Here is a 13,667-nt window from a genome sequence, read left to right as displayed (position 1 = left end):
AACGCACCCTGTCACGGCACGGCTAATCATCTGTCGGTTCTCAATCAGGTTGGAATAGAATCCATTGATTCTTTTGCGTCTGTCACTAACGCCCAGCCTTCAGGAGTTTGAAGCTCGTCACAGTCATTCAATCATTGAATCCTACTCAGAATACCATAGACAAGGTTTAGACCTTCCGGATTCTCTTGAATGCCGCTATCAATTCTAGCTTATACCACGAAGATTCTGATCAAGGGATCCAAGAGATAAACATTCAAGCCTTGTTTGCTTGTAGAATAGAAGTGGTTGTCAGGCACTCGTTTATAAGTGAGAATGATGATGAGTGTCACATAATCATCACATTCATCATGTTCTTGGGTGCAAATGAATATCTTAGAACAAGAATAAGCTGAATTGAATAGAAGAACAATAGTAATTGCATTAATACTCGAGGTACAGCAGAGCTCCACACCTTAATCTATGGTGTGTAGAAACTCCATCATTGAAAATACATAAGTGATAAAAGTGATCATTGGCTTCGGCCCCAGATAGGGAACCAGAAGAACCAAGATGAAAATACAATAGTAAAAGGTCCTATTTGTAGAGAACTAGTAGCCTACGGTTTACAGAAATGAGTAAATTACATAAAAATCCACTTTCAGGCCCACTTGGTGTGTGCTTGGGCTGAGCATTGAAGCTTTCATGTGTAGAGACTTTTCTTGGAGTTAAACGACAGCTTTTGTGCCAGTTTAGGCGTTTAACTCCCATTCTTGTGCCAGTTCCAGCGTTTAACACCGGGCAGTTTTGAGCTGATTTTGAACGCCAGTTTGGGCCATCAAATCTCGGGAAAAGTATGGACTATTATAAATTTCTGGAAAGCCCAGGATGTATACTTTCCAACACCGTTGAGAGTGTGCCAATTGGGCTTCTGTAGCTCCAGAAAATCCACTTCGAGTGTAGGGAGGTCAGAATCCAACAGCATCTACAGTCCTTTTCAGCCTCTGAATCAGATTTTTGCTCAGGTCCGTCAATTTCAGCCAGAAAATACCTGAAATCACAGAAAGACACAGAAACTCATAGTAAAGTCCAGAAAAGTGAATTTTAACTAAAAACTAATAAAAATATAATAAAGCCTAACTAAAACATACTAAAAACATACTAAAAACAATGCCAAAAAGCGTATAAATTATCCGCTTATCACAACACCAAACTTAAATTGTTGCTTGTCCCCAAGCAACTGAAAATCAAATAAGATAAAAAGGAGAGACTATGCAATGAATTCCAAAAACATCTATGAAGATCAGTATTAATTAGATGAGCGGGGCTTTTAGCTTTTTGCCTCTGAACAGTTTTGGCATCTCACTCTATCCTTTGAAATTCAGAATGATTGGCTTCTATAGGAACTCAGAATCCAGATAGTGTTATTGATTTTCCTAGTTAAGTATGATGATTCTTGAACACAACTACTTTATGAGTCTTGGCCGTGGCCCAAAGCACTCTGTCTTCCAGTATTACCACCGGATACATACATGCCACAGACACATAACTGGGTGAACCTTTTCAGATTGTGACTCAGCTTTGCTAGAGTCCCCAATTAGAGGTGTCTAGGGTTCTTAAGCACACTCTTTTTGCCTTGGATCACAACTTTATTCTTTTTCTCTCTTTTTTTTCGTTTTTCTCCCTTTTTTTTCTTTTTTTTTTTGTATTCACTGCTTTTTCTTGCTTCAAGAATCATTTTTATGATTTTTCAGATCCTCAGTAACATGTCTCCTTTTTCATCATTCTTTCAAGAGCCAACATTCATGAACAACAAATTCAAAAGACATATGCACTGTTCAAGAATACATTCAGAAAACAAAAGTATTGCCACCACATCAATATAATTAATCTGTTATAAAATTCAAAATTCATGCAATTATTCTCTTTTTCAATTAAGAACAATTTTTTCATTTAAGAAAAGTGATGGATTCATAGGACATTCATAACTTTAAGGCATAGACACTAAGACATTAATGATCACAAGACACAAACATAGATAAACATAAGCATGAAAATTCGAAAAACAGGAAAATAAGGAACAAGGAGATTAAAGAACGGGTCCACCTCAGTGATGGCGGCTTGTTCTTCCTCTTGAAGATCTTATGGAGTGCTTGAGCTCCTCAATGTCTCTTCCTTGCCTTTGTTGCTCCTCTCTCATGATTCTTTGATCTTCTCTAATTTCATGGAGGAGGATGAAATGTTCTTGGTGCTCCACCCTTAGTTGTCCCATGTTGGAACTCAGTTCTCCTAGGGAGGTGTTGATTTGCTCCCAATAGTTTTGTGGAGGAAAGTGCATCCCTTGAGGCATCTCAGGGATTTCATGATGAGTGGAATCTCTTATTTGATCCATCCTTTTCTTAGTGATGGGCTTGTCCTCATCAATGAGGATGTCTCCCTCTATGTCAACTCCAACTGAATAACAGAGGTGACATATGAGATGAGGAAAGGCTAACCTTGCCAAGGTAGAGGACTTGTCCGCCACCTTATAAAGTTCTTGGGCTATAACCTCATGAACTTCTACTTCCTCTTCAATCATGATGCTATGAATCATGATGGCCTGGTCTATAGTAACTTCAGACCGGTTGCTAGTGGGAATGATTGAGCGTTGGATAAACTCCAACCATCCTCTAGCCACGGGCTTGAGGTCATGCCTTCTCAGTTGAACCGGCTTCCCTCTTGAATCTCTCTTCCATTGAGCGCCCTCTTCACAAATGTCTATGAGGACTTGGTCCAACCTTTGATCAAAGTTGACCCTTCTAGTGTAAAGGTGTTCATCTCCTTGCATCATGGGCAAGTTGAATGCCAACCTTACATTTTCCGGACTAAAATCTAAGCATTCCCCCGAACCATTGTAAGCCAATTCTTTGGATCTGGGTTCACACTTTGATCATGGTTCTTGGTGATCCATGCATTAGCATAGAACTCTTGAACCATTAAGATTCCGACTTGTTGAATGGGGTTGGTAAGAACTTTCCAACCTCTCCTTTGGATCTCATGTCGGATCTCCGTATATTCACTCTTTTTGAGTTTGAAAGGGACCTTGGGGATCACCTTCTTCATGGCCACAACTTCATAGAAGTGGTCTTGATGCACCCTTGAGATGAATCTCTCCATCTCTCATGACTCGGAGGTGGAAGGTTTTGCCTTCCCTTTCCTCTTTCTAGAGGTTTCTCCAGCCTTAGATGCCATAAATGGTTATGGAAAAACAAAAAGCAATGCTTTTACCACACCAAACTTAAAAGGTTTGCTCGTCCTCGAGCAAAAGAAGAAAGAAGAGAGTAGAAGAAGAAGAAATAGAGGAGATAGAGGTGGCTTTGTGGTTCGGCCAAGGGAGAGAAGTAGTGTTTAAGTTGTGTGAAAATGAAGGAGTGAAGAAGGGTTTATATAGGAGTGGAGAGGGGGTGTATGGTTCGGCCGTAATGGGTGAGTTTGGGAGGGAAAGTGGTTTGAATTTGAATGGTGAGGTAGGTGGGGTTTTATGAAGGATAGATGTGAGTGGTGAAGAGAAGAGTGGGATTTGATAGGTGAGGGGTTTTTGGGGAAGAGGTGTTGAGGTGATTGGTGAATGGGTGAAGAAGAGAGAGAGTGGTGGGGTAGGTGGGGATCCTGTGGGTTCCACAGATCCTGAGGTGTCAAGGAAAATTCATCCCTGCACCAAGTGGCGAGCAAAAATGCTCCTTCTGCCGATTCTGGCGTTTAACGCCAGCTTCTTGCCCCTTCCTGGCGTTTAACGCCAGTCTGCTGCCCCTTTCTGGCGTTAAATGCCCAGAATGGTGCCAGACTGGGCGTTAAACGCCTATTTGCTGCCCTTACTGGCGTTTAAACGCCAGCAAGTTTTCCTCCAGGGTGTGCTGTTTTTCTTTCTATTTTTCATTCTATTTTTGCTTTTTCAATTGATTTTTGTGACTTCCCATGATCATCAACCTATAAAAAACATAAAATAACAAAGGAAAATAGATAAATATAACATTGGGTTGCCTCCCAACAAGCGCTTCTTTAATGTCAGTAGCTTGACAGTAGGCTCTCATGGAGCCTCACAGATACTCAGAGCAATGTTGGAACCTCCCAACACCACTCTTAGAAGTTGACTATGGGGGCTCTGTTTGACTCTGTTTTGAGAGAAGCTCTTCATGCTTCCTCTCTATGGTGACAGAGGGATATCCTTGAGCCTTAAACACAAAGGATTCTTCATTCACTTGAATGATCAATTCTCCTCTGTCCACATCAATCACAGCCTTTGCTGTGGCTAGGAAGGGTCTGCCAAGGATGATGGATTCATCCATGCACTTTTCAGTTTCTAGGACTATGAAATCAGCAGGGATGTAATGGTCTTCAATCTTTACCAGAACATCCTTTACAAGCCCATAAGCTTGTTTTCTTGAATTGTCTGCCATCTCTAGTGAGATTCTTACAGCTTGTACCTCAAAGATCCCTAGTTTCTCCATTATAGAGAGATGTATGAGGTTTATGGTTGACCCTAGGTCACACAGAGCCTTCTTAAAGGTCATGGTGCCTATGGTACAAGGTATTGAGAACTTCCCAGGGTCCTGTCTCTTTTGAGGTAGTTTCTGCCTAGACAAGTCATCCAATTCTTTGGTGAGCAAAGGGGGTTCATCCTCCCAAGTCTCATTACCAAATAACTTGTCATTTAGCTTCATGATTGCTCCAATGTATTTAGTAACTTACTCTTCAATGACATACTCATCCTCTTCAGAGGAAGAATACTCATCAGAGCTCATGAATAGCAGAAGTAAATCCAATGGAATCTCTATGGTCTCTGTGTGAGCCTCAGATTCCCATTGTTCCTCATTAGGGAACTCATTGGAGGCCAGTGGACGTCCATTGAGGTCTTCCTCAGTGGCAATCACTGCCTCTTCCTCCTCTCCAAGTTCGGCCATGTGGGTCATGTTAATGGCCTTGCATTCTCCATTTGGATTCTCTTCTGTATTGCTTGGAAGAGTACTAGGAGGAAGTTCAGTAATTTTCTTGCTCAGCTGTCCCACTTGTGCCTCCCGGTTTCTAATAGAGGACCTTATTTCAGTCATGAAACTTTGAGTGGTTTTGATTAGATTTGAGACCATGGTTACTAAATCAGAGTGGCTCTACTCAGAATTCTCTGTCTGTTGCTGAGAGGATGATAGAAGAGGCTTGCCATTGCTAAACCTGTTTCTTTCACCATTATTGTTGTTGAAACCTTGTTGAGGTCTCTATTGATCCTTCCATGAGAGATTTGAATGATTTCTCCATGAAGAATTATAGGTGTTTCCATAGGGTTCTCCCATGTAATTCATCTCTTCTATTGAAGGATTCTCAGGATCATAAGCTTCTTCTTCAGATGAAGCGTCCTTAGTACTGCCTGGTGCAGCTTGCACTCCAGACAGACTTTGAGAAATCATATTGACTTGTTGAGTTAATATTTTGTTCTGAGTCAATATGGCATTCAGAGTATCAATCTCAAGAACTCCTTTCTTCTGATTTGTCCCATTGTTCACAGGATTCCTTTCAGAAGTGTACATGAATTGGTTATTTGCAACCATTTCAATGAGTTCTTGAGCTTCTGCAGGCGTCTTTTTCAGATGAAGAGATCCTCCAGCAGAGCTGTCTAATGACATCTTGGACAGCTCAGACAGACCATCATAGAAGATACCTATGATGCTCCATTCAAAAAGCATGTCAGAGGGACACTTTCTGATCAATTGTTTGTATCTTTTCCAAGCTTCATATAGGGATTCACCTTCCTTCTGTCTGAAGGTTTGGACTTCCACTCTAATCTTACTCAATTTTTGAGGTGGAAAGAACTTTGCCAAGAAGGCATTGACTAGCTTTTCCCAAGAGTTCAGGCTTTCTTTAGGTTGTGAGTCCAACCATATCCTAGCTCTGTCTCTTACAGCAAAAGGGAATAGCATAAGTCTGTAGACCTCAGGGTCAACCCCATTAGTCTTGACAGTGTCACAAATTTGCAAGAACTCAGCTAAAAACTGATGAGGATCTTCCAATGGAAGTCCATGGAACTTGCAATTCTGTTACATCAGAGAAACTAATTGAGGCTTAAGCTCAAAGTTGTTTGCTCCAATGGCAGGGATAGAGATGCTTCTCCCATAGAAGTCGGGAGTAGGTGCAGTAAAGTCACCTAGCACCTTCCTTGTATTGTTGGCATTGTTGTTGTTTTCGGCTGCCATGTCTTCTTCTTGTTTGAAAATTTCTGTTAGGTCCTCTACAGAGAGTTGTGCCTTAGATTCTTTTAGCTTTCGCTTCAAGGTCCTTTCAGGTTCCGGGTCAGCCTCAACAAGAATGCTTTTGTCTTTGCTCCTGCTCATATGAAAGAGAAGAGAACAAGAAAGTATGGAATCCTCTATGTCATAGTATAGAGATTCCTTGAGGTGTCAGAGGAAAAGAAAAATAGAAGGAAGAGGTAGAAGAATTCGAACTTATTAAGAAAAATAGAGTTCGAATTGTGTATTAAGGAGGAGTGTTAGTCCATAAATAGAAGGATGTGAGAAGAGGGGAAGAAATTTTCGAAAATTAAGTAAAAGATTTTTAAAAACATTTTGAAAAACACTAATTGATTTTCGAAAACCAAGAGTGGAAAAGAAATCAAGTGATTTTTGAAAAAGATTTTGAAATTAGAAATCAACAAGATATGATTGAAAACTATTTTGAAAAAGATGTGAGAAAAATATATGATTGAAAAGATATAGTTTTAAAAAGATATGATTGAGAATATATGATTTGAAAAACAATTTAAAAAGATTTGATTTTAAAAATTAATGACTTGGCTAAAAAGAAAAGATATGATTCAAACATTAAACATTTCTCAACAGAAAAGGCAACATACTTGAAATGTTGAATCAAATCATTAATTGATAGCAAGTATTTTTGAAAATGGAAGGAAATTGATTTTGAAAACATATGATTGAAAAGATATGATTTGAAAAAGATTTGATTTTGAAAAATTTTGAAAACCTAAAAAAAATTGAATTAAAAACAGAATCTTTCCTCTTGTGCCAACCTGGCGTTAAACGCCCAGAATGGTATCCATTCTGGTGTTTAACGCCCAAAACACTACCCTTTTGGGCGTTAAACGCCCAGCCAGGCACCCTGGCTGGCGTTTAAACGCCAGTTTTCCTTCTTCACTAGGCGTTTTGAATGCCCAGCCTTTTTCTGTGTAATTCCTCTACTGTATGTTCTGAATCTTCAATTTTCTGTATTTTTGACTTGAAAAGACACAAATTAAAAAATTTTTGGATTTTTAATAATCAAAATGTAACTAAAATCAAATAACAATGCATGCAAGACACCAAACTTAGCAGTTTGTATACCATTGACACTAACAAAATGAGAATGCATATGAAAAACAACAAAACACTCAAGACAAGAGAATTTAAAGATCAGAACAAGGAAATCATCAAGAACAACTTGAAGATTAATGAAGACACATGCATGAATGCAAGAAGAATAGAAACATGCAATTGACACCAAACTTAAAATGAGACACTAGACTCAACAAGAAACATAAAATATTTTTTTATTTTTATGATTTTGTAATTTTTTTTTGGATTTTTCGAAAATTAAGTGGAAAAGAAAATAAAGATATCAAAATTCTTAATGAGAATTCCAGGAATCATGCAATGTTAGTCTAAAGCTTCAGTCTAAAGGAATTAGACATGGCTAGCCAAGCTTCAACAGGACATTGCATTCAAGAGCTAAATTGATGAGAATCAATCAGCTTTGGTGATGATAAGAACAACCTTGAAACACTAGAATTCATTCTTAAGAACTATGAAGAAAAATACCTAATCTAAGCAACAAGATGAACCGTCAGTTGTCCAAACTCAACAATCCCCGGCAACGGCGCCAAAAACTTGGAGCACGAAATTGTGATCATCAATGGCGCCATCAACGTGGTACGCTCAATTGCAATCTCAACTATTTATCACAACTTCGCACAACTAACCAGCAAGTGCACTGGGTCGTCCAAGTAATAAACCTTACGCGAGTAAGGGTCGATCCCACGGAGATTGTTGGTATGAAACAAGCTATGGTCATCTTGTAAATCTCAGTCAGGCAGATTCAAATGGTTGTGCACTACAAGAAAAATACCCATTCAGCCATACTTTTTTAAGCTACATTTGAAAAGCGTAGCCTATTCTATGAATAGGCTACGCTTTTCTCCGTGTTGCCTTTTTATAAGAGAAAAGGATACACAATTGTGGCATCATTTAAAAAGTGTAGCCTTAGGTATTATAGAAATCACTTATAAAGCGTAGCTGTAGGTTGATATCTATAGGTTCACTTTTCGTATCAAAGGAGACGCTTTTAGACGGTAGCCTATTTATTAAGTTTTGGGTGCATTTTAAAAGTGATGCCTAATGTATCTAGCGCAAAAAAATTTAACACAACTCACAAACACTTAGTAATTTTTTGTTTCCTTTTCACCAAATCACATACTACACTCTCTCCCTCACTTACCCTCTTTGCGTGGTGCCCTAACCTTGAATCAGAACCCATCTCACCTCTCTCTTCTCTCGTCACTCTGTCCCTCAAGCCCGTCGCCGGCTCCTCAAGCTTTGGTCGCCCCCTCAGGCTCGTCGCCGCTTAAGCTTTGGTCGCCCCCTCAAGCTCGTCGCCGCCTCAAGCTCTGTTCGCCCCCTCAAGCTTGTCACGGCCTCAAGCTCTGTCGCCGCCTTAAGCTCGTCGCCGCCTCAAGCTCACGTCGTCGCCTCAAGCTCGTCGCCGCCTCGAGCTCGCGTCGCCGCTTCAAGGTCATCGCTGCTCAAGCTCTGTCACGCTCTATCATAGTTCGTAAGCTCGCCTTCCTGCTTCGGCCATCAACGCTTCCTCGGCCCTGAGTCTGGGTTTAGGGTTTTAGCTTCGGCTCGGGTCTTCCATCAACGCTTGCTTCGTCTCTCTGCCTATGTGAGTTTCATCTTCAGCTCTGTTATTTCTCTTTCAATTTTATTGCTGTAAATTATTAGTACATCTTGAATTTATTGCTCAAAGTTGAGTTTGTTGCTGAAATTATGATTTAGCTAATGTTAATCTGCTGTAAATCATATTTGGAGAATTGAAGGTTTTTTGTTGCTGCCTGAAAGTTATCATAGTTTAAGTTTTTGTTGCTGCCTGAAAGTTATCATAGTTATCATAGCTGAATTTGTTGCTAGAATTCTAGAAGTAGAATTTGTTGTCAGCTGTAAGTTGAATTTGATGCTGAACATATCATAAATGTGGTTGTTGCTGGAAGTAGAATTTGTTGCTGGATAATTAAGCTGAGTTGAATTTGTTACTGATCCTTGTTGTTGTTGTGTTGAATTTGTTCTGATTAGGGGAGGTTCTGCGATTATTTGTTTTTTAATTAAGAAGCATCATGTTCTATTTTTAATTTGTTTTTGGTTTTGATGTTTCCCAATTATTCTTCATTATCAAGGGAAAAACTAATTGATTTATGGAGTAGTTTATTTTATTTGATTTTAATTTTTCCATTCTTTTTATTTGGTGGTGTTTCAAATGAGAAATTAGTTTGTTCTATGTTATGGTGGTTGAATTCGATGGACTTTTATTGGAACTCTGTTTCATTGATGATGGATTATTCTAAAGAAGTGGCATTTGGTCATTACAAGGTGCTGCTCTTGCTATATTCTATTATTCTATTACTTCATCATCTCTGCCAGCGCAACCTTACTTGCCGCTTTCTGCTCTGGCTCCCTTCGTCTCTGGTAAGCTTCTATTTTTCCTCTTCCCTTGTTTTTTGCCTGATTATATGTTGAATAGTGAAACATTACTTGTAATGCGGAGGTTTATGTATTGACTATACTCTTGTGTGAAACCATTTTGAGAAAATTGATTTCTAATGTTTTGTTTTGTTACTTATTTGTTTGATAAGAATATCCCTGGATCTAAGATGTAAAAAGTAATGCAGGTTATATTTTGTTTCTAATGTCTTCTTTTGATTCTTGTGTTTATGTTTTCTTTTTGGTATTTTTTATGAGCTTTGATTTATTTTTAGTGCCAATAGTCTTATATTTTTCAAGTTTTAAAATCTCAGTCGCGGTAAAGATTGACATCAGGGTAGGTTAAAAAGTGCAGTGGAGACAATACTTTCTTCCTCCTTGTTCTTTAAGTCCAGAACAAAAGTTTAGGCACTGCAAATTAGGTTTTGAAGGTATATAGTGACCTTATGGGATTTGTTTTTGGTGATGATCAATCACTTTAATTCTATATATGCTCACATGACTTCAATTCAGAAAATAAATCCAATAGAGATTGCATTGGAATTGGATATTAATGTTGCTTGTGTTGATAGAATTGCTTGCTTCGATGATATTTTTCTCTTAGTGCACATTATGGAGCATGAATTAATTGTTAAACACTTTTAGGTTGAATTCTAAGCTTGATTTAGCAGATCACTGCATGAAGCTTGGTCTGGGATTTAAAATCTTGACTTAAATTTATTTTTGTTTGCTTTTTTAGCAATGGTTATTGTTATCAGTGCAAGATGATGATTTTTAAGAGGAATGACTTGACTTTTACTGTGATATCACGTACTGCAATTTTGAAAAGGCTTTTGATGAAGTTATTTTTCCAAAGGGGGAACCTAATGCTGTTTCTATTAGTAAGAGAGATGTCAAGCTTTTACAGCCAGAGACATTCATTAATGATACTATCATTGACTTTTATATTAAGCATGATAATAGAAGTTATAATGTTGCTATAATTTTAATGAGTATGTACTACTTGTATTATTCAAAAATTGGTTTTCTCCCCCTTTCTTTGTCATTTCTACATGCATATGTGTTATCTCCGTATCTTATCAATTACCTAGGAAAGGAAGGAGGGCAAATCTTTGTAAGAGTGAGCAATATGTATGCCAGTGTTGTAATTTTTGCAACTTCAATAATATACTTTTTCAATAGCTTCTTCTTTCAGAAGCTTGCTGATTTAGACAGAGATCCATCAAGTGCTTGTGACGGTAAAGCAGCATTTCAACTTATTTATATATTTAATTGGCATCTTTTAGATGGTTGGGATTTTCTAGGTCCTGTCAGAGTTCTATGCATTCACTAAATTTTCTATGATATGCGACAAATTTGAGTTGAGTTGAGATTTAAGAATATGTGACTGCAATGGGAACTTATGCAGATTGAAGGGTACTGGGAATATAACAAGTTCTATGAAGAAGGAGTTTACAACTGTGCTGGGTGTGCAACTCCTCTTTACAAGTCTTCCACTAAATTTGACTCTGGTTATGGTTGGCCTGCTTTCTTTGAGGGTTTACTTGGTGCCATCAATCGCTCAGTGAGTTCTTTTTCTTATTCAATATTTGGATATTCATCTCTCTTTTTTTTCCTTTGCTAACATTGATTGAATAAACCACTTTCAGCCAGACCCATATGGGAGGAGGACTGAGATAACTTGTGCAGCATGTGGTGGCCATTTGGGTCATGTTTTCAAAGGAGAGGGGTTCAAGACACCCACTGATGAACGCCATTGTGTTAATAGTGTTTCCGTTAAGTTTATTCCAGCTAATTCTGCTGCTTAACCATTATGGCCTATGTGTTGAAAATTGAGAGAGCCTTGTGTTTCATTTCTCATTTGTTCTCCCATTTGATAGGTTGATGCTGAGAGAGCCTATCATCGAAATGCCCTTGTCATTCTAGAGAAACTGTATACTGAGGTTAGCCCTTGTAGCTTGAACTACAAAAATGAGAGTCAAGATTCAAGAACTATGTTTGAAGAGAGATTTTATACTTTTACCAGAACTTACCATTATATATATAATTTCACTGTCTTTTTATTTAGTAGCTTTTGGGAGTGGATGCATGAGTAGATATTGCGAAATATGGTATGACGGTATGACCATCTTTTTCTTACTCCTTGTATTGCTATGCACTAGAGAGATTGTAACTGAAACTGGGTAAAAGAAAGTACTGATCAGGTTAATGATCTCTATTTCTATAGTTATAATATTGGCTACTGAATTGGATAGACTAATTTTGTACAAACAGTTTTGTCAGGTTAATGATCTATGCAGTTATTATTTCTATTATTGCTATTGAAGCTTTTTCTGCTCAACTCATCAGGTAAAAAATTCTGGAACTTGTTCCATATGCAACCTATGCGTGACCAGAAGGTATAACTTATCATAATCAAGTGAAGAAGTTAGCTCTTTTAATATTTTGCCACACAAATTTTTTTTTGGATGGATAAGCACTTTTTTTTACTCGGTCCAACAGAGAGAAGTACAGTATTTTATTGGTGTTCAACTCGACGATACCCAACATGTGGAGCCTCTTCACAACTGCATCACAGAAAATACTGCAAAAGAAGGAGAACAACTGGTTTGGACTCTATTCAAGTGCTTCATTAATTTACCATATACTGAATCTCAAATAATTAAACTTTATTAACATCATTACACATTCAACTTGTGCCAAATATTGAAGTCTCCAAAACCTAAAAATGGTGACTTCCATTAAAATTTATGTAACCTTGGTTTTGTAGATCCTGGACAGTGGAGAACAGGTTTTGTAGATCCTTGGTTTTGATGACAAATTTCTGCATGTTCACTATGGTAAGAAAAAGAATTGTTTGTTATTTTTTTGGTTTCTAATCTTAATTTTGTAATGTTTATAGTGCTGAAAAAAGATGAGACACTTTGCTACTATGTGCAAGAATGTAAAAAATAGGAAGTCTTGTGTCATCAAATTTTGTCACAAGTGCCTCTTAAATAGGTTAGTTTCAGTTTGAAAAAATTAGTTATAAGTAGAAAGGTAGAGTAACAAATATCTTTGGTTGTGTTAAATTAGATATGGAGAGACTAGAGAGAAGGCAGAAGAAGTGATGCAGCAAGAAGAATAGATTTGTATGTGATATTGAATGAGGAATGAACCAAAACATGTTGATAAATACATTTATCAAGGATTAGTGTAAGGACCAAGTTTCTTATGTAATGTGTATCAATTTTCTTTTTTTTTTTTTATATGGAATGTCCATAGAGTTTAAGTGTTATAAGATTGTTTTTTTTTCTTTTCTCATAGTATGATCTCATTTTATTTGCATTACAAAGTAAACGTGTACAATGATTATTGATTAGTGAAAGAGGCTATAAAGATTTCATTTCGTGAATTTGTGAATTTAATGAAATATTTCATGTTGTAGTAATTAATTTTAGTGATAGTATATTTTAATGAATTTAATAATGAAATATATTTTGTTGAAAGATTATTTTTATTATTTAAAGAAATTATTTAGTATAATTATATATTTATTTTTATTTTATAATATTCAACTCAGTTAAATAAAAATGCAGAATTATTATACATTATGTTGTATTAATATATATACAAAAAAAGAGACCTAAGGCTACACTTATATATAGTAGCTATAGTATACCCAAAAAAAATAGGGACCTAAGGTTACGCTTATAAAAAGTAGCTATGGTATACAATGGGGCTACGCTTTATAAGTGATGCAGTAGCGTTGAAAAGCGTAGCCTATTCTGGAAGAATGAAAGCTGAAAAGCGTAGCCTTTGGTCCTGAACAGCATCACTTGAAAAGCGTAGCCTATTCCCAAGCGCCAAAAGCGTAGCCTTTGGTGCAGAAAAGCGTAGCCTTTGAGAATAGGCAACGACCGAATAGGAATCACCCCAAAA

General features: G+C 37.4%; 1 protein-coding gene across 1 annotated transcript in view; it reads left to right on the top strand.

Annotated features, from left to right (window-relative positions):
- Positions 1 to 13,140, top strand: part of LOC112732017 (uncharacterized) — a 41,917-nt gene extending 28,777 nt beyond the window's left edge. The window contains exons 4-12 of the mRNA XM_025780907.2: positions 8,818 to 8,934; positions 9,636 to 9,731; positions 11,155 to 11,310; positions 11,396 to 11,521; positions 11,627 to 11,689; positions 12,096 to 12,145; positions 12,249 to 12,353; positions 12,649 to 12,746; positions 12,822 to 13,140. Of these exons, the coding sequence (XP_025636692.1) occupies positions 8,818 to 8,934; positions 9,636 to 9,731; positions 11,155 to 11,310; positions 11,396 to 11,521; positions 11,627 to 11,689; positions 12,096 to 12,145; positions 12,249 to 12,353; positions 12,649 to 12,664 (729 nt within the window). The 3' untranslated portion in view covers positions 12,665 to 12,746; positions 12,822 to 13,140. The remainder of the gene's footprint in view (positions 1 to 8,817; positions 8,935 to 9,635; positions 9,732 to 11,154; positions 11,311 to 11,395; positions 11,522 to 11,626; positions 11,690 to 12,095; positions 12,146 to 12,248; positions 12,354 to 12,648; positions 12,747 to 12,821) is intronic.
- Positions 13,141 to 13,667: the final 527 nt, after the last annotated feature.

This window comes from Arachis hypogaea, chromosome 1 (genome assembly GCF_003086295.3).
Source record: "Arachis hypogaea cultivar Tifrunner chromosome 1, arahy.Tifrunner.gnm2.J5K5, whole genome shotgun sequence".
NCBI classification, from domain to species: Eukaryota; Viridiplantae; Streptophyta; class Magnoliopsida; order Fabales; family Fabaceae; genus Arachis; species Arachis hypogaea.
This window is presented reverse-complemented; position numbering and strand designations above follow the sequence as displayed.